At 37.8% G+C, this 21,229-nt stretch overlaps 1 protein-coding gene across 4 annotated transcripts; it reads left to right on the top strand.

Moving 5' to 3' along the window:
• Positions 1 to 135: 135 nt before the first annotated feature.
• On the top strand, positions 136 to 21,008 carry TRIM23 (tripartite motif containing 23). 4 transcript variants are annotated; one of them, XM_035553511.2, is made up of 11 exons: positions 136 to 296; positions 1,017 to 1,179; positions 10,983 to 11,104; positions 11,905 to 12,183; positions 12,763 to 12,945; positions 13,615 to 13,830; positions 14,878 to 15,012; positions 16,125 to 16,254; positions 16,367 to 16,477; positions 17,411 to 17,535; positions 17,887 to 21,008. In XM_035553511.2, exons 1-11 carry the CDS (start codon positions 192 to 194, stop codon positions 18,064 to 18,066), a joined length of 1,749 nt encoding a protein of 582 aa, XP_035409404.1. In that variant the 5' UTR covers positions 136 to 191; the 3' UTR covers positions 18,067 to 21,008. The 4 variants fall into 4 exon arrangements, with proteins under 4 accessions (XP_035409404.1, XP_035409403.1, XP_035409406.1 ...); XM_035553510.2 differs by having other exon boundaries at positions 137 to 296; positions 12,763 to 12,954; XM_035553513.2 differs by lacking the exon at positions 16,367 to 16,477 and having other exon boundaries at positions 138 to 296.
• Positions 21,009 to 21,229: the final 221 nt, after the last annotated feature.

The raw sequence follows: 21,229 nt of genomic DNA, 5'->3' as shown, positions 1-21,229 counted from the left end.
AGCTCACAGAGGGGAGTCGGGGAGGTGCATCGCCCCGCGTTGCATGACGGGAGGTGTAGTCCTCGAGGAGAGCGGCGCGATGGGAGCTGCGGTTGTCTGGTGCGAGTGGGCGGGGAGCGGTGCGCATGCGCACAGCGGGGCGGTGCCCTCAGGGCGGCGGCCGGCCCCTTCCCGCTGCCCGCCCCCACAAGATGGCGGCGCTGGCTGTAAACAGGGCCGGGGCAGCGCAGGATGGAGGCCGCGCCTCCAGCACCGTTGGCGGCGGCAGCCGGGGCTCGGCGGGAGCCGCCGTGAAGGTGAGGCGGGCTGTGCCCTCCTGCGGCCGGCCGGGGTCGGCGTGAGGGAGCTGCGAGGCCGGGGGAGGCCGCCCCAAAGCCGGGAGCTGTCCCGGAGCGAGCAGGCGTCGCATCCCCGGGGGAGGGCGGCCCGGCGGGGAGACGCGCGGTTATCTGGCACTGTTGTATTACGGGTTGTCTTGTTTTTGTTTTTTTTTCCTCACGGTGATCGATTTTGCTCTTTTTGTCAGCCGTTTAAGGTGTTCTTCTCCCCCCCGCTGTTTGTTCCTGCTACCTCGATGCTGCGTTTGTAGCTTCATAAGTGGCTGGTTTGGTATGACTGACCTTTTTACGCGGATCAGATGTGAATAGAAACTTTCTCCGCCAGCTGCCTGTCTGCTTTGGCAGGGTCTTGCCCCTTGTTTCTTTTTTTTTTTTTTTTTTTTTTTCTGTAAGGAAGCATCGACTTTCTTAGGTGTGCTGATTGACAAGTGGGCTCTTCTTGTGGTGGTGCATGAAATGAAGTGAACTAGGGGTGATCTGGCAGGATGCTGGAGAGTTCTGGTCTCTCTTCTTCTGTTATTCTTATGATCATTCTTTATGTGTCAAAATTAATGAATCAGCCTATCTGCTGTGATTGCAGAAACTGTTATAAAATAAAATGTGTCAAATGGCTTATTGTATGAAGTCTTCCCCTTTTCATCAGCTTGAAAACAAATATGGTCTCTTCTTAAATTGTAGGTTCTCGAGTGTGGAGTCTGTGAAGATGTGTTTTCTCTGCAAGGTGACAAAGTTCCCCGACTGCTTCTGTGTGGCCATACTGTCTGCCATGACTGTCTTACCCGGCTTCCCCTTCACGGCAGAGCAGTTCGTTGTCCTTTTGATCGGCAAGTTACTGAATTAGGTAAGGAAAATTAAGTCTAAAGTTCTTAAAAATGGTCAGCCCAGGATATTTAGAGTACTGTGAGGTTGTACCAAAAGCAGAACAAGAACTGATTTCTGTTACAGGCCTGCCTCCAGACGGTTGTATACTTGGTCAGAATCTACAATTTCTTGCTTCGATTCTGCTGAAAATTGATGATGTACAGTAAAATGAATAGCTAGATAGCATATGTAGATAGTGCACAGGACTCAATAATATGCATGAGCTAAATGTGTTGGCTTTTTTTTTTTTTTACAGTGGAGGACATTCCTAGTGATGTACTTTAATATTTCCAATTAATAAATGTAGTATGTTCTTTTTCCTTCAGAGAAGCTTGTAGCACTGTTAAGCATTAGTGAGATAGGTATCTCAGAAAAATGAAGTCCTAAGTTTTTTAACATTATCTTCTTCTTGAACTTGGGCTTACAAGCTTCATACCTTAAAGCATTTTTGTAAACTTCTATTTACAAAGTGGCCAGTCTATTTTAAGCTAGCATTTTCAGGTTCCTGTGTGGGTGTTGTTTTTCTGTTATCCTAAATACTAAATAAGCTATGCAATTAAATAGATTTTCTTTGACAAACAGTTTTGTCTAGATTCATGATGAAGTGATATACGGGAAAGTATCAGTAATACAAACCTCTTTTTAAAATATAGAGTAGTTCTAAATATGAAGTAACTCATACTGGAGTTGTCAAGTTTGAAACTCATACTTTGAACAGGAATTTCATTATTGTGGAAGTGTATGCAGTGAGTATTTGAAAGCATAAGAAAGCTTTTATCCCACAGTGGGAGTTTATTTTAGGCAAAGATGACACATGCTTGTAATTCCTTTAGAATAGGAATTGCTTAGTGAGCATAGGGTTACAGAGAAAACAAGTTATCAGAAGAATTTGTACCAAGATGAACTTGTTTATAGAACTGGCTACAGTAGCTTTGAATACCACAGTGGGAAAAGAAGAGTTGGATGGAGGAGAATCCTCAGAGTGAGAGATCTCTAGAACAGTAGTCTGTGAAAGGAATGTATAATTATCAAATTAGCTTGAATAAGAATTTACTTTGAAGTGAGAGAATTTGCTAGAGTGAGACGAAATATTAAGGCACATTCTGGGACACTTTCATGGAAACAGAAATCAGGAAAAGAATTATCAGGGTCATATATCATATGAAAGAGGAGTTTGGGGTGTGGGGGAAGACAGCAGGAGGGTATGTGGTTAAAAGAGTTACAATGTATTTTATATTTTATCTATGACTGTACAGCTGAAAGTGTGCTCTTATGAGGAATAAGTTAGTGCACAAGAATCAAACTTGCTCTTGTGAAACTTCTGTTTAAGACCTCTGCTTGTATCTTGTAAACTAAAAGCAGACGCTTTTTTTTCCTGTAATAGGGAACTTGTCACTGAGTAATTTTTACTGTGTGATTTTTATCAGACAACTGAAAGTATCCTGTAGTGTCTTGGTTTTTTTGAGTTTTAGGTTTAACACAGCTGAAAAAAAGTGTTTTTATAAAAGCTTCATCTTATATAATAATTGGGAGCTTCTGATGAAATAAAAGCCTTAGAAGTTTAGTAATGCTTCTATACAGAGGAAGAGGAAAGAAATGGCTAGTTCTGAAAAGACAAATGATATGCTATGAGCAGCAGTTGCTCAAAAAAACCGTAGCAAAACAGCTCGAGGGTAAAAATACTTCTGTGGATAAACATGTTCTGCTTAATGATCTGGGGCAGAATTGGGCCATCCACTTTGCAGCTCACCAGCTCTGTAAGAATTGTCTCAAGAAATATTGTTTACAGCATGTAAAAATGTGCTTTGTAGAGGGCATCTTGTCGTGATCCCTTTTTGAGGAGTCTGTGCATTTGTTTTGTCCTAACCACCTCATCATTGCTGGTGTTAGTTACACCTGCAGAGCTAGTGGCTCTTTTTCCAACAGAGAGCTCAGGAGCGGAGGTGGGAGGGAGGTATGTCAACCCTGGATATGATAAAAGCAACTTCTCGTTCTTCCTTCCTGTCCATATGATGGCCAGTGAGGAAACAAGCTCTGTTCTCGCACATTTCTGCAATTGATGTTCTGCCCTTTAGTGAGTTAGCCTTAGGCAGCCATGTAGTATCTAAACCTAGCTTACAGTACTGCTGTCAAAAGAAAGTTCTGTCAGAAGAAAAGTTTTATAATCAAGGCATAAGGCTATGTGCATTGAACAAAATTCCTTAGTCAGTAGCTGTGGATTTTATGGATGCTTTTAATAGTCATTTAACCTGTGCTATAATTAACCTATAATTAAGCAGATAGAATTGCTTGTTTTCCCTTGCTCTTACTAATATTAAATTTTATTACTAAATCATTTAATTTTACATTTTTCTAGCTTTTCAGAAGGATTCTTGAGAACTCTAAGAGGTATGCAGGGAGCTATACGAAGGCTGTCTTTTGTGTTTGTTTTTTTTTCTTTTCCCTCCCTTCTGAAGTGGATGCTTGGTTTGAACTTGCTGGCCTCTTTCTTCTATGAGTATGTTACCATTTGAGAAGGCAGGATTAGAAGTATTTTGTCAGGATACATAAAGTCTGCGATTAAGAACTGGCAATGTGTTTACGTGTTCATCAAAATATTCTGATAGTTCATAAAAATCTTGCCATCAAGGAAAAGGCTTAGTAAAGGCTTGACCTAGTAAAGAACTGGTAATACTGAAGCCTGTCCAAACCACATTACTTGCAGAGTAGACTAAATAGATTTATTTGTTGTTTGAGACAGAGTTTTTTTTAATGTGACCAATCTTCCAATGGACAATTTTAAGTGAGCGTATACTTGTTGAAGGTATGTGAGCTGTCAACTGAAATAACATTCTTTAACAACAAAAAAAAAGATGTAATAGAAAAGATTTCTCAATTTTCAGACTTCTGAAGCTGTATGTTCTGGAGATAGATTATGCTGTGTAAATAAACAATGTAACAGTCTCTTTAGAAGAAGATTGCTTTTAGAAAGTTTTTTTCCCTCAAAATATTCTTACGTGGGAGAAGAGGTGATTCATTTCTAGCAACCTGCTTTTTCTCTTCCCTATTCCCTGTGGGATTGGATTTTTTTGTGCTTTTTTTCTTGTTTTTTTTTTGTGTGTGTGTGCGTGGGGTGGTTCTTTGGTTTGTTTGTTTGTTTTGCAAAAAGTACGTAGACCAGAGAACTGTTGAGAAGGGTGTGCTTATGTCGGAGACTGGCTTTTCACTTTAGCCAAGCAGCTCTGCTAAGGAGGCCTTTTAGTAGTATGGCTCAGGCGAACTCTTCTGTGATCATCATGTTACAGAACCTGAACTACTTTCTGTCATTAAAGCTTGTTCAGCTGATGTGTGCAGACTTTGGCATACTTCAGGGAATGCATCCCATTGTTTTTTACATTTATATATTCTTTTGCTAGTGTTTGAGTGCTAAGATAAGATTTCAAAACATTGTGCAAGAAAATGTGGCTATAACATAACATTCTCTCTTTTTTGTTCAGGTATTTAGACACCAGTTGCTCTTTTATTACTGGCGTTATTTATAATCCTTCCCCAGACAAGCTTCATGCATTTGAAAATGGCATTTGTGCTGCTGGCTGGACTCCATTGTAGTGTCTCCATGCAGCTCTGTCGCTATCTCATTCCTGGCTGACATACTTCCTGCTATTCATGTCTTCTTCATTAGAAAAGAGACAGATTGTGCGATGGCTTTGTAGTAGGCACAAACATCCCTTGTAGGCATGAGGATGAGATCACTAGACTCTTACACTTGTTACCAAAGCAGAATTTGAACTGAAGTCTAAGAGACTAAATAGATGTATTTACACAACTCATGTTTTAATGTTGTTTTTTTAATATAAAATAAATACTTGATCAATAATGTTGAAAATGTATGCTGAGTACACAGCATTTTTATAGTAGGTTTAGTATAAAAAGAAGCAAAGTGGCTTTTTCTCAAACATGTAAACTTTATGGTAGATACTAGTGAAATGAGATGACTTTCTATATAACAGAGAAGGTTTTGTAGTTGCTTACTGGTTATAAATTGTTACAGTAAATTAATAGTGGAGATTTATACTTGTAAGCTTTCCTGTTCTTCCATCTGTGCCCAAGATTAACAGTACACTGATCCTTAATGTATACTAGCAAATTTCAGGATATGTAATTTTAAAAGTATAGTAAGATTGTAAAAATCAGTGTGACTTTGTTTCTCCCAAAGTTTAATTTTTGTTTCAATTACAAAGTAGAAAATAGCTTGTAAGACAGAATACCTACAGAGTTTTTTTCTGATCTCTTCTGTTGGTTATGTTTCTATAAATTAATTCTGCTTTGCCTATTCTGGCTTGGCTTTCTCTTCATGTTAGACATGGAACAGGAGAAGACTAACGTGATTAAAATCAGACACTAGAATGTAAGCCACGGGGAATACTCTTTATCAAGGCTAGATTGTTTTTTTATAAACGTAGAGGAAGTAGTTTTATAAGGAGCTCTGTAATGATTCTGCACCTTTGTCTTCTCTCAGCCTTATCTAGTGTTTGCTTAAAGGCTAAAAACAATCTTTACTTAACGGTTAATTTGCTATATATCTGTTTGATAAGTAGGCTTATTGTTTTGGTGAGCATGCATCCATATATAGTGTACTCTGCTATTAAAGAGCATTGGCATAATGGCTAATCTGGATCTTTGAGGTCTGCATCAGCAGTCATATTGATTCACATTAACAGTGCATATTATATACTGTAGTAACTGAGGGTTGTGCACAGTCATTTTGCTATGGGACAGTAATGTACTAAACAGTGCAAAGAGAACCATCTAGCCACTTTCCTCTGGTTTGTTCTCTAGGAGATAGTGTTCAGAAATCTTTCTAGATACAGTGTCAGAAAATCCAGGTTCTCATTACAAAATTATTTGAAAGAATTTAGATTTTAAAAAAAGGATGTTGCACTCTGTATTTCTTCAACTTGTAATGAGATTACTTTCTTCCTTGTTCCGTTTTTCAAAACACAGCGATCCTGGTAGGAGTACTGGAGCTAAAACGTAGCTAGGCTCTGAAGTCAGAATATATCAAAGCAGATGACTGTGCTTGTGCTCACTGTAGTTGTGGAAGACCAGAACATAATCTTTGGAAACTCCTTCAAGAACTATGGCAGACAAAAACTTAAACAAGAATTAGGGGTTTTCTTCACATTTGGTTTTGGGAAGAACACTTGGCTTAGACTGGGTGTTGGTAGTGCTACCTGTAGTGGAAAAAGCTTCTATTGTGGAATTGGTAGGTGCAGAGATCAGTGACATGCCCTTGCTTTATACCAAGCTTCAAAGTTACCAGCCAATTCCTGATAGGCCCTTTTCCAGAAACAGAATACTTGCTAAAATGTGTGGCCTTTTGCTGATCACAGAATCATGCAATTGTTTGGGTTTGAACAGAACTTGCAGATCTGTTGTTGTCACCTTTGTGGAACCCTTCCTTGCAAGCAATATTGTGACATATCTGACCCTTAAAAGCATTGCCCTTTATGTGGTGAATATATTTGAAGCATGTGTGTAATTCTACAAAGATCCTTTTTGGCTTGTATCTCTGTGTGCTGCAAATCCAAACTGCTTGGGAGCTGGAGATCCCAATGATGAAAATGCTGGTTACTGTCTAGCTGTGGGTACCAAGCTGAGGAGCAGTGAAACGTGAGTATTTGGGATGGGTAGATCGTTCTTCTGGTTACTATAACTGCATGCAAATCACGGTAGTCAGTGTCTGTTTGGAACAGTACTCTCACTAGTACTATACACCAAAATTTATGGAGTGTTTGCCAGATCTCAGTGCTGAGTGAGAAAGGCTGAATGCCTGTATAGGATCATTGAGATGACATCTGAATTCCTGAAGGATGCAGAGGTTGTACAGCTACCAGGCCACCACAGGGCAGCATAATTCAGAAGAGATGAAACACTCAGGAGAACCAGACAGTTCAAGTGGCCTGGACTTCCTCTTTGAGTAGACACTTGGGATGTAGTTTCTGTGAGTTCATGTCAGATGCAGACTCCTGTCAGACACCAAATATGTGGGCTGAAAATGTCAAGAGCTTTTAGAGACCACCTGATCTCTGAACCAACTTCTGGCTCCAGTTGCTGTTCTGCTAATCGTTACATCTGAATTATGAGAGGCAGCCCAGCTTTCTTCTGGATTTGGCGTTGCTTTCTAAAATTGTATTTTCCAGATCATGCTTGAAGCAAAATTTAAGTTAACTAAAGCAGTCACAAGTGCTTCTATCTTTTCTTGTGAACACAGTTCAAAAGGTAATAAAATAGATGAGTCAATATCAGCTAATACAGGTTATGTACAAATACAACAAGGCACTTCTGGATGTTTCCTTGGTTATATAAAAGTATGCACATCAGTACCCCTGCTCTGCCTGTAGCATTGCGAGTGTTGTAGTTTCTATCATTGTACTCAAAGCTAGCAAAATCCCCATATTTGTTTTCCTACAGTAAACAGTCTGTGTGTTCTTCAGTAAACATCTGAATAACATCAGTGTTACGTGAGAAAACTTTGCCTTTCTTTCAGTGCCCAAAGAAGTGCTCTCTTTGTATTCAGCAGTCATGTTGGGTATAATTAAGTATCTTTTTAAGCTTGTCTTTAATCATAGGTAGGTGGTTTCAAGTGCTGGGGAAAATAATTTATTATGAAATCATAAGCATTCATGGATTCTGTGATACTTGTTAGGAAAACAGGATATTTGGAGGTTTAATTGGGATTTGTTTTCCCTTATTAGCTTGAGAATCACAGAATCATTTAGGCTGGGAAAGACCTCCAGGATCATCTAATCCAACCTTTATCGTAGCACTGCCAAGTCCACCATTAAACCACATCCTTAAGCTCTGTATCTACACATTTGTTGAAGACCTCCAGGGATGCTGACTCAACCACTTCCCGGGCCAGCCTGTTCCGATGGTGCACATCCCTTTCAGTAAGGAAATTTTTCCTTGCATCCAATCTAAACCTTCCCTCAGCACAACTTGAGGCCATTTCCCCTCATCTTATCAGTTGGTGCCAGGGAGAAGAGACTGATCCCCGCCTCACTATACCCTCCTTTAAGGTAATTGTAGACCAATATTTATCTATGTTCTACCAATTTGGGTGAACAGACCATAATAAAGTCCATATACCAACAGCAGGAGACATCTTCTTTGAGTTTATTATAGTGTGGAGGCTGGAGAAAGAGCACATGCTTCTTGATTTGTCCCTTTCAAATTAGGAACCATTAACAAATAATTACAACCTGTACCTGGATTGGCTATATGTGCTGTATATGAACAGCCTTGTTAGGGTTAATTAGGACTTAAACTGATCCCAAACTGTGCAGTAATAATGCACAGTTCAGGCTGTAGATATCATCAAAAACTGATCTGCCCCTGAAATTAAAAACAACAAGAATACAGAAATGGTAATGAAGTTCTGGTACTCTAGAAACCGTAGAATATAGAATACTCTAGAAAACAGAAATGGTACGCTAATATTTCTTCTGTGAGGAGAGCCTGAGTGAATTCAACACACAGCTCCTTTAAAAATAACTCTTGTCAGATCATCCAGGTTTCTGGAAATATATAGTTGTGATTCAGCTGTGGTAGTCAGCCTACTGTAGCTAATCGAATATAACTCTCTAGATGTATAGTCACAAAAACATTGGGTTCTGTATACTTGTGCTGTGGTTCAACCCAGCAGGCACCTATGCACCACGTGGCCATTTGTTCACTCCACCTCCCCACACTCCCCAGTGTGTTGGGGGGGGAGAAACAGAGGGGAAAAGGGGGCAAAAACATGTGGGTTAAAATAAAGACAGTTTAATAGGACAGAAAAGGAAGGTAGAGGAATACTAATGATAAAAGAATATACAAAACAAGTGATACACAATGCACTTGCTCGCTGACCGATGCCCAGGCAGACCCTGAGCAGTGTTGTGTCTGGCCCAACTGTCTTGGTTCTGTCCCCTCGCAGCTTTTGCACCACCAGCCTCCTTGCTGGCAGGGTGGTTTGAGAAGCTGAAAAGTCCTCGAATTAGTTGTGGCTGAGAAGTACTTGTATTAAAGCATTGGTGTGTTATCAACATTATTCTCATCCTAAATCCAAAACACAGCACTAGGAAGAAAACTAACTCTATCCCAGCTGAAACAAGGACAACTCAGTCCTTGAAAATAGCATGTATCCCATTTGAGGAATACCTGATAGCATCCTATTAGAATGTGTACTATTACATTTCTAATATATATAACCTCTTTGCTGTGAGGAAGATGCTAGAGGTTTTCCACTTAAGAAAGTAATTATGTGTCTCTCAGGAAGAGAATGACAGAAGAGAACGGGCCAACCAGCTGGCGGGCAGCTTTGCAGAAAAGGACTTTGGCATCTTGGTGTGCCCGTGAAGCAAGGAAGGGTAATGGTGTCTAGGGCTGCGTTAGGAGGAGTGTTGCCAATAGGTTGAGGGAGGTGATCCTTCCCCCTGCTCAGCACTGGTGAGACACCTGGAGAGCTGTGTCCAGTTCTGGGCCCCCAGTACAAGAGGGACATGGAGCTACCAGAGGTAGTCCAACAAAGGGCCACAAAGATGATGCAGGGACTGGAGTATCTCTCCTATGAGCAGAGGATGAAGAGAGGTGGGACTGTTCAGGCATAGGGTTGTGGGGGGAAATAGGAGGTCTTATCAGTGTGTATAAATACATGAAGGGAAGGTGCAAAGAAGATAGAGCCAGGCTCTTTTTTAGTGGTGTCCAACATCAAGACAAGAGGCAATGGGCACAAAATGGAACACAGGAGATTCCCACTGAACATCAGAAAGTGTTTCTTCACAGTGCGGGTGATAGAACAATGGAACAGACTACCCAGAGTGGTTGTGGAGTCTCCTTCCTCTGAGATCTTCAAAAGCCATCTGGACATGGTCCTGGGCAACCTGCTGTAGGTAGCCTTGCTTGATAACTTCCAGAGGACCCTTCTAACCTTAACCGTTCAGTGATTTTGTAATGACTGAAAAGTAGACATGTAGTAGTGCTCACAGGTGATGCTTCAACAGAGAAAATGTCTTTATGATACTGTTGCTGAAAAAAGTCAGTGGGTGATATTTTCTTGAAGAAGTAATCACTAAGGTTTTCATACGCTACGTAGCCTACTGAAGTAGCATTTAGCAGCAGTCTCCAGGATGCTATTGTGTTTTTGATGTTCAATGAGTTGCTTCTTATTAACCTCTACAAAATAAGGGTGATGCAGCAGTAGACATAGACTTCTCTCTCTCATGCTCCCTGCAGGAAAATAGATCTTTTTCTCTATCAAATAGTTCTGAACATTGCTCTAATTCTTACTTTTTTTTTTTACTGGGATGTGGTCTGCAGTAGGTGTTGCCCCTTGTGATCAGGGAATATGAGGTTGGTCAGTGTGAATTCTTCATAGCTTCTGTTAGTACAGTAGAAATGTTAATGATGTGCAAAATTTATTAAATTGTATAACATGCATTATAGTTTGTGTTCCTTATAGTCCTTAGTTGTTAGCTTTCACAGATTATTTTACAAGTGGTCTTACTGAGTTTTTATAAGCATTTAATAATCTTGGCGTTTCTTAAGTAGGGAAAATCTGCATAAACAATAAATAGTTCCATGATGGAAGGAAAGAAGAGGATAGAAAGGTAGCGTGAGCTTAGATAGAAAGTGTGATAGTGGTATCTCACCATAATTATATGTCCTAGTATTTGTCAGAATCTTGCCTGTGGATTGTGGAGATTCTAATGATTCTATTCTTCATCTCCTCCCCCTCATTTAATTCTTCCTCAAAAATAGGAGATTCTGGTGTCTGGGGCTTGAAAAAGAATTTTGCTCTGTTGGAACTCTTGGAACGTTTGCAGAATGGACCTGCTGGGCAGTGTGGGACAGCAGAAGAAGCCATTGGTCTCTCTGGAGAGGTACTGAGTTTGAAAAAAAACAAACTTTGTTACGTTTGCTTAAAATATCCTTTAGATAGGAAAATAAAAAAATAACTTCCTTGGCAAATGTAATTTCACTATTAAAGCTATTTTCTTTTAGTATCTAGTATTAAGGTTTTAAGTAATTGCTTCATAATTCAATTCTGACTGACTAAATCAAAAAGGTAGTAGTTCTATGAAGCATGTTTATTTCCCCCTTTTTTAGACTTCTAAGATTTTTTTTTTTAAAGTTTACTCATTTAGATAGTTACAATAATTTTAGAAGAGTTTTCTAGAACTTATTAGAAACTCTTCCTAAACACTTCACGGCAACTCCTTGTTCCAAATAGTTGCCTTCTATAGTCTTTTGATATGACTACATCATGTGATAGCAGTTCATTATCAAAATTGACTGACTTAGCACCTCATTATTAACAACTGGTATGCAGAAGGTATTCTAGGAGTAGGTGATTGTTCTAAGTATATATTTTTCTGTTGGTGTTTTGTCTCTCTGTAAATTTCTGTCTGTTGAAGGAAATGTCTGGAGCCTGATTTATTTCAGCCTTCAAATCTTTATAACTTCTACTGAAGTTTATATTATAGAATCACTGAACACTCCGAGAATAATATATTGGAGTTTATGGTAAAGAAAACTGACTTTTATTTTGTAAAGATCTACTAGGAACTTAAAATGAAGTTATCAAAGCAGTCCATATTGGTGACAGGTCTTCTGTTTTTGTTTGTTTGTTTTTTCCTAGTAATTGGCATGAAATATTAACAACTTTTTTCTTTGTTTTTAGAGTATCATTCGTTGCGATGAAGATGAAGCCCATGTTGCATCTGTTTATTGCACTGTTTGTGCCACTCACCTGTGTGCAGACTGTTCCCAGCTTACTCATTCTACAAAGACACTAGCGAAACACAAGCGTGTACCTCTTGCTGATAAGCCTCATGAGAAGACCATGTGCTCCCAACACCAAGTGCATGCTATTGAGTTTGTTTGTTTAGAAGAGGGCTGTCAGGCCAGTCCTCTTATGTGTTGTGTCTGCAAAGAATATGGGAAGCATCAAGGTCATAAGGTACTACTAAGAATTTGTTTCGTGTCATGCCATGGGATGGGTTCCATAATTTTTTTATCCAATTCAAGTATGAAAGATTATCAGTAGAGAAGGATAGATTCTTGATATGTCTTTATAGAAATAACACTGTGCTGTTCTTTCCTTTTTCCTTCATTTCAGATAACTTCCGTAGTAAAAATGACAAGGAAAAAACATTCATTTTATGACCTTAATAAGTTATTTAAATATTAAGGTGGACTGTCCCTTTATTTGATACTTTTCTGAACGTGTTATGGTATTTAATCAGCTGTCCTGAAAGTTGTTATTCGTGATGTAAACACTAGGTTCACCCAACCTGGTTTGGTCCAACCACCTTTTTTTAGAAGTAAATAATGTAAACAGGCAAATTTATATATGTACTTGTGTAATGGCTAGATACGTATCTTAGTGTCAACATAATCTGTAACTCCTGATTAATGCATTTATGTAATTTATTTAATGCATATAATACATGTAGATTTTAATATTTAGCAGGATATAGAAGATGAATAAGGAAGATATTTATGCTTGATCTTTGATACGTTGCTTTTTAATTAATAGCATTCTGTCTTGGAACCAGAAGCAAACCAGATTCGTGCATCCATTTTAGACATGGCCCACTGCATACGAACTTTCACAGAAGAAATCTCAGATTATTCAAGAAAATTAGTTGGAATAGTTCAGCATATAGAAGGAGGAGAACAAATAGTTGAAGATGGAGTTGGAATGGCCCATACAGAACATGTATGCTATGTTGGTGGTTGTTTTTTTCTTTACATAATTGCTGTTTATAATAACTCAAATATGGTTTATAAGGTTGCTCTTAAGCTTCTAACAAATGAAGAATTTTTTTTCAGAGCAGTGAATTATAACATACCTTATTACAATGCTTTCATTTTGAGGAATTGCTTTGAAAATTATACATAGGCTCAGTAAGACAAGACCTTAAGTTCTCTCTACCAAGAGATGAGACTACTGTCTCTACCAAGTTCTCTATCACTATTGAGACAGCAGGGAACTTGTAGTCCATCACAGCAGTTCTTAGCCTGCACGAAAATAGAGAGGCAGTAGGAAAAGCTGTATATTACAAGTACAATATTGAAGTGCAGCGACAGATTGCATGTCTGTCCTCGGGTGCTGTGATATTACTGGGTCAGTAATATCTGGTCAGTAGAAACTTTCTAGTAGGGTGTGTGTGTGTGTGTATATGTATGAATAAGCTACTTGATTATAGGAGTAAGTTCTTGGAGGATCTTGGGTTTAATACTGATAAGACTGTATAACTGGGTCTTGAACTTTGATGTAGCTCAGCAGACCTGAACATAATTTACAAATTAGAATGAAATGAAAAATATGCTTCTGCAATCAACTGGTGTCCTTATTGCTCTTGTTCTTTTGATTGTAACACTGTAGGTACCAGGGACTGCAGAGAACGCTCGCTCATGTGTCCGAGCCTATTTTTCTGATCTTCATGAAACCCTTTGTCGTCAGGAGGAAATGGCTCTTAGCGTTGTTGATGCTCATGTGAGAGAGAAATTGATTTGGCTTAGGCAACAGCAAGAAGACATGACCATCCTATTGTCACAGGTTTCAACAGCTTGCCTTCATTGTGAAAAGACTTTACAACAGGTAAGTTGGCAAGTGAGCCATAACATCCCATAACAGACCTAGCACCGTGATTTAAGTTTAGGCTACAAACAGTTTGTGTGGTACTCTGCATTTATTTTCCTTTAGAGTATTTATCTTAAGACAATTATATAACGTGAGATTGCCAATGTTCTTTATAAGGGGGTGTTAAACAAGGATAGTCAGTACAACAGCATCAAATTGCCCAGTTGCTATAAATTTTGTGACATGACTCTCTAGTCTAGAGTAATACGTTTTTGAGGTTTGTGGGAAGGAGGAGAGAGAAAAGTGAAACAAGAAAAAAAATTATGGGAAGGATTTTACAGTTGTAATTACTAATATGAGTGTTTGAAGATAGTTGTCATGCAAGGCTGGTAGGACAAACTGTGTTTGGACTAAATAACTGTCTCTAGCAGTGTGGGCAATTCAGTATCATACTAAACGTGTGAAAAAAGCGGCTACATAAGAATATCTGGTTTGTGCTTTATTCTCTGAATTTAACCATAACAAAATAAATTGCATATGTAGTGAACAGTAAATTGAGTGTGAGAAATCACTTCATTAATGTGATATTTATACAAACTTTTAAAATTTGTTTAGAACTAGTGTCTGGTTGCTTAGTCAAATGTATGTTTTAACTATGCAAGTCTTCTTATTAACAGTGGATTTTGATCTTGTGTTAAGTACGTTGGTTGCAAAGCAGCAGCTGTATTCCAGCTGCTGGAATGATATGTGAATGATATAAATATTCTTTATGTATTATATTATTCTCTTTTCTAATCTTTATTCTTAGAGGACTAAGAAAGGTTAAAGAATATTTTTTTTACAACCACAGAACCATTTAGTGTCTCCTAGCATTAAGGAAGAATGACACGGCCTAAGTATTTGTATCATAATTTTAAATACGTTTTTTGTAGGTGTTTCTTTAACCAGAGTATTTCTATTTAAAATACTTGATTTCCAATTATCATCTTTACTTATGTCCTGATTTGTTTGTACTAAGTATGTTACTGAGAGAAAATCATGGTTTTGTGTTTTTTATCTGTTTAGGATGACTGTAGAGTAGTGTTGGCCAAACAGGAAATTACAAGATTGCTCGAGACGTTACAGAAACAGCAGCAGCAATTTACAGAACTTGCAGATCATGTACAGCTGGATGCTAGCATTCCTGTCACTTTTACAAAGGTATATTTAATCTCATGGAAATTACAGCTATCCACTTTATGAAGGCCAAAGTGTATTTTAAAGAAAGCAGGAATAATATATCTTCACTATGATACTGTATTTGTTGCAGCAAATTCAGGCAGTTCAGCATCAAGCCACAGTACTTTATCAGATGATGAGTACTGTCTGGTATTTGAGCAATAAAACCACTGTGCTATAATTAGTGTGAGAAATAATAATTTAACATTCAATGACTGGCTACATCAGTAGCTTTCTTTGAACATCAGCTGCTTTCCTTTAAATATTCAGTTAGTATTTGTGAATGCTAGAAGCACCTTTCTTTGGAAATGTCCCTGATTTGCTGTATATTTAGCTCAGACTATGAAATTACCCCTTCTGTCTTTTGGCTTTTTCATGACAGCAGCATAACTCCTGCAGAATGCTTATGTTTCTTGAATATTGCAAATCTGTATTTAAAAACCAAAAAAATCTATTATATATTTCAGTTCATAACATGAGCTTCAGTTCATTCAGTTTTCGTGGTAGCTTTGTCTGAACTACAAATAGGGATTCTTTTCCTTGCTTCCAACCAAGGCTTTATTTTGTGATATGTTTGGTTTTTAAAATCACTATTTCAGGTTACTGCTTAAAGCAATTAATGTTGCTGTTTTCAAGTTGCAAAGGTCTGGAAATAGGTTGAGGTGAAGAAGTATAGCAGCGGAGGCTTCAGCAATGAAATAACTGTAGCTGGGAGCATTGATGTGACAAAATGTAGTGGAAAAGCTACAAAACCAACAGTGTGCTGGTCAGAGAATTTTAATTGCTATAAGCAACTTATTGTGGTGTTTGAGCCACAAATGATGATAAAAAAAATCTGAAATATTAAGTACAGATGTACAAGCATGAGATGTCTTTGGATGGCTTTATAAGAGATGTGATAACACAGGTAGATGTTACAAGTTAACATCCAGTAACTTCTGTAGTGGTGATCCATATTATTGACAGAAGTGACTTGCACTTTTACAGTCCATCCATTTAATGACTTCACAAATAGTGAGAACATAAGTATCTTACAAATACAGGTTTTCTAACATTAATTTCCAAAACTTGTTTGTGTATGCTGTTTCTTCCAGGACAACAGGGTACATATTGGACCAAAAATGGAAATTCGGGTTGTCACTCTAGGATTAGATGGAGCTGGCAAAACAACTATTTTGTTTAAGTTAAAGCAAGATGAATTCATGCAGCCAATTCCAACAATAGGTTAGTCGCAACAACTTAAATGTAAGGATTTTCTGAATGTTTGACTTATCTGTAAAATTTGACTAGCTTATATTCATAGACAAGATTATAAAACTCAAATGTTTTTATTTAGGTTTTAATGTTGAAACAGTAGAATACAAGAATCTGAAGTTTACTATTTGGGATGTAGGAGGGAAGCACAAGTTGAGGCCCTTGTGGAAGCATTATTATCTCAATACACAAGGTGAGACTAATACAACTTATAAACCATATTTTGTCTTCTGACTTGTATTTCAGAGCCAAAAAGATAATTAACAGAAATCATTTATAACAGTAGAAAATTTTTCATCTAATACAAAGTTCAGCTGCTACATTCATGAGCTAACGTATTTTAATCTAGTTGTTCATTGTGTCTGCTGTATGATAAGGGTGTCTTGTCCACAAATCCATCAGACAGTTCATGAAGCCAAACAAAATTAGAATTTCTGTTAAATCTGGTTTTGTCTGAGAACAGTCAAGGTGCAGTGTTCCAAAGTTTGTGTAGTGAGAAGTAGTACTTGTCAGGTGCAAAGTTTAAATAGCACTTGAAATTAAAATATTAGTGGTGTTATTTATTTATCCCTCCATGTATTTAAAACACAGTGAGTTTGAATTCTGTCCACCTAACTCTCCGGTCTTTCTGGCACCTTGGTTACTTTCTGTGGTGCGTAGTAAGACTTACTGTCTCTGTGTCGAGTCCATCGTAGTCTTCTCTGTAATATCTAGTCCATAGCTCAGGAAAGCTGTGCTGATTTGGCTTAACTGTACATTTTGCAGCCAGCTAAGGGAAATTGAAACCATTGTGTGTGAGTCTGAACATAAACGGATCGAAAATGATTTGCATGGGGATACTCAATCCACACAAGGTAAATCTGGTTTTAGACCAAAGCGGTTAAAACTTGCACAGCCTTTGTGTTAAACTAGGCCTAAAACTGCAGACTTCTTCCTCGTTTCAAGGTGAATTCTAGATTTTTGTCAAAAGTATAGAGGTATGTAAGGCATTTCAAAGTCTTCCTGAAATTGAAGTTGTGTGCTGCTGAGAAACTTCATGTAAAAGACTGCTAGGAAAAAAAATGTTAACTGAAAGCTAACTTGACAGTTTGTATTTGAATGTGTAAATATTTTTTTTCTTTCACAGCGGTTGTGTTTGTTATTGATAGCAGTCACAGAGACAGGGTCAGTGAAGCACACAGTGAACTTGCAAAATTGTTAACGGAGAAGGAATTGCGGGATGCCTTGCTCCTGATCTTTGCTAATAAACAGGTACTTGTGACTTTTTTTTTTCATTCTGCTACTCTTTACTTGAGTTTGTGTATCAAATTCAAACTTCCTGAATTCTCCCCTACAGGAACGGGAATGGTAATACGGAAAGGGTGAAATATAGATGTTTTCCTTATATTTAATTTTGGTAAAATAATGCTAAAGGGCCTAGTAGATTTAACAGTCAGTTTTTGTTTTTGTGATAACAAGTAGTGAACTTGTCACTGTTTTATTTGACTGACTTTGAGATTTGGAAAGCTTTTATGTAATCTGTAGCCTTAATCTAAGCCATCAGTTAAAAATGCTTCAGAGTGCAGAAGAATAATTGAGTCTGTATATCTGATTCTGTTGCAGGATGTAGCAGGCGCGCTTTCAGTGGAAGAAATTACGGAACTGCTGAGTCTCCATAAACTCTGCTGTGGCCGTAGCTGGTACATCCAGGGTTGTGATGCCCGAAGTGGTACAGGACTTTTTGAAGGATTAGACTGGCTTTCAAGGCAGTTAGTGGCTGCTGGTGTCCTGGATGTGGCTTAATTTCAGAACAGTCATGTTTGTTGTTCACTGTTTTGTTTGCATGACTTAGGATGTTGTAACCAGGTCTGCCCTCTGAAGGGGCGAATTTATTTAAACTTGATGGTTACAGAAAAATACAAGCCTTTATTCAAGACTGGATAATTGGTTCAGTAAACTTGTACAGTTAGTGTTTTTGACGTTTGATACGTGTACAAGTGATGAAATGGGCTAGTTACACAGGGGCCTTGAAAATTCTTTTTGTTGAAATTAGGTTGTTAAAACTTAAAGTTATTCCCTGATAAAATATGCATTAGAGTTCATCTAACAATCATAATAAGGTTGTGAAAGTTAATGTCAGAAAAATTATGTGCAGTTTAGAAATGCTTTCCCAAGAAACTATTCCAAAATCCATCTTAGGTTATTAGAATAGTCAGCTCTGGTCATTAGTCAGAAATAAATTATGCTACTTTTTAATATCTTAAAAAATGCATTCAGCTAAAGCTGGCATTGGAAATTACATGCAAATACACTGCAAAAGGAAAATGCTTCCCCTGTTATTTATTAACCTCTCTGTTAGTAGATGGGAGCATAATGGCAAAGAAAACCGAGAATGGGGAACTATGTAGTACTAACTGGCTGTGACATTGTTTAGTTGGTTGTTTTTTTTACTTTTTTTTTGTAAGTCTACACATGCTAAATTATTTATGGACAGGCTATAGTGATGTTAAGGTGAAAATGTTTTGTGAATTCTTGAGGACATAATCTGCCTTTAGAGATTAAGTTTGCTCCTCAAGAAGTCAAATGAAGCTTAAAAAAAAAGGACCACCTTAAAGAAGCAGTGTGGTGTAATATCAATCCACCTATGTACTCTTATGTAGAAGCCAAGCTTCCAGATAAAGGTAGTGGCCTTAAAATAACATAATGTAAAAACAATGTTCACTGATTATAACTCTTACTTACAAAAGCTGATAGCAAAATGTGATGTAAACCTTCTGTATTAAGATTTTTAATTCTTACATCTTCTACAGGCAACTGTCACCAATGCCTCTGTTTTCAAAGGTCACTCATTCACAAACCCATGCGATATATGTGTAGCACTGTTTAAATTTAGAAGAGGTTTTGGTCACTTAGTGGTATCTCCTTTTCTGCTGAACACGCAGTTCTGTTAACAGTTTTATCTGACTAGTGTGCATACAAGAAACTTTGGTCTTCTCCTAAGTGCACAGCCACTGCCAATTGAAGAAGCCATGCCACAACCCTCTTCACATCAGTAAAAGAGCAAGGAAGAGCATAGCCAATAGATCAAAACTGCAGAGCACCTTTTCTTACCGCAGTAGAGGTAAACAGGAAGAATCATGCAGCGGAAACAAGCAGCGTTGTTGCACAGATAGGTAGGTAGATCTTTTTGACACACTGAAAAACATACTAACCTGTGAAGGCTGTGAATCTCACCCAGTGAGGAAGAATAATCTCATGGTCTGTGGCTGTGGCTTTCTTGTATTGTCAGCTTTATGATGTTTTCCCACTACGTACTTTAGGTAAGGCCAAGAATGTATAAACAAAAATTTTAGTACATTTGCACTTTTTTTCAAGAGGAAGTAGTTAAAGAACTACTTCCTCATAATGACACTTATTCATAGTTTTCTCTTGTTACATGTGTTTCATGTAAATGATGTTAAATGCAGCTTCAGTTTAAGCAGGTCTAATTACTTGAATAGTAGCCGAAAGAACACTAAGCTTTAAAATAGTAATGTTTGTGAAACAAGCTTCAATGCCTACATAGGTACTGAGAAGGGGTAGTTACTCTTTCTGCAGATTACCTGATTAATCTAGAAATAGTTTACATTGGGCTGAAGGGCATTTTTTCTGCACCACCGAACTTAAAAAAAAAAAAAAAAATCATCCTCTCCAGCCTGCAACATCTTGCACGATACACAGTTGGCTGCTCTTGACTTGAGCATCTGCTCAGCCTGTACTGCAGAGCAGTTCCAGATATAGTTAGTGCTGACTGTCTGTTCGTAGCGCTCTTTTTAAAACATTAATAAGGTCTGCTAGTGTGGTAGATACTTTTTCCAGGAAGACATCTGTTCTTAAGAAAAATCTGAACCTGTAACTTTATTATAGCTGGTTTCTGTGTCAGTTATACAGTGCCCTCATACTCCGTAGTTACGTTTTTAATTACTACTAAAAAATGCTCAAGGTGACCAGTTTGTGAGTTGGTGGAATGTTTTTGTTTTTTGTGGCAGTTTATTTGTGGGCAGAGGAAATACACTCACTCATGCATATTTTTGAGTACAAAGGATTGCTTGCTTGTGACGTAGGTGGAATACTACCATACAGTGTTTTTAGTGGAATTTATTTAAGATGACTTAAAGTAACTGTGAAGGTGTTGCGTTTGTCTGTGAACTCTTTAGTGTAAACAGGTACACTGAGAGGTTTATTCGTATTATAAGTTAATACTATATATAAACTGCTTCAGTTAAAAATTTAAGCTTGTTTCACCAGTTCTGTTGAACTTCAGTTTTAATGTTCTGACTTATGCAAAGAAGTAGTTCCTCAACTAGAACTTATTCAAGTGTTACTAACTATGAGGATTATTTAAAAAGGCTGATTAACGTTTCATAAGATTTTGAGTTAATTGTGAAATCGAGTAGATGCAACATCTAGTGACAGTGTTGTGGCATTCTTTAAACAATCTTGGCTCAAAAATAGTATGTCTAGGCTAACTGCAAAAATCAAGTTTTATCACACGATGTGGTCTTTCTGTATGTTATCTTCAAATTTATTGTGGAATGGGTGGTACTTGAGGGCTTTCTTCTGAGATGGTTCCAAATTCTGAACCGATGGATGTTACATAATTATTTTTGGAAAGAAAGGGCTCTTTTAATGGAAACAATTCATGAGCTGCAGAGTTGTCTGGAAAAATGAGTTGTTTTTCAATAAAAGTATCTAAAACTTTTGGAGATCTAGTTTTCTTTTAATAAACTTGCCTTTTTTGATAGTTATCTAAGAACAGAGGTGTGCTACATCTAACATACTATAATGTTCTTGTTTGATGCCTGAAGATAGCCTTTTATCTCAATAAAGTAAGCCTCCTCAGGATAACAGCTTTCGAGGGACTGAATTTGCTTACCACATATCTGTTTTTGTGAACTTGCCACAGTTGTAAACTGCGGAGTGTTGT

Source organism: Cygnus atratus, chromosome Z (genome assembly GCF_013377495.2).
Source record: "Cygnus atratus isolate AKBS03 ecotype Queensland, Australia chromosome Z, CAtr_DNAZoo_HiC_assembly, whole genome shotgun sequence".
In the NCBI taxonomy this organism is placed as follows: Eukaryota; Metazoa; Chordata; class Aves; order Anseriformes; family Anatidae; genus Cygnus; species Cygnus atratus.
Note: the sequence above shows the minus strand (reverse complement) of the source record. Positions and strands in the feature narration are given on the sequence as shown.

Bases quoted from the DNA above. Each gene is read 5' to 3' on its own strand.
- TRIM23 (XM_035553510.2), top strand. From the start codon at position 192: ATGGCGGCGCTGGCTGTAAACAGGGCCGGGGCAGCGCAGGATGGAGGC. The intron at 11,105-11,904 runs GTACTGAGTTTG...CTTTGTTTTTAG, and splicing joins CCATTGGTCTCTCTGGAGAG to AGTATCATTCGTTGCGATGA. The intron at 16,255-16,366 runs GTTAGTCGCAAC...GTTTTTATTTAG, and splicing joins GCAGCCAATTCCAACAATAG to GTTTTAATGTTGAAACAGTA.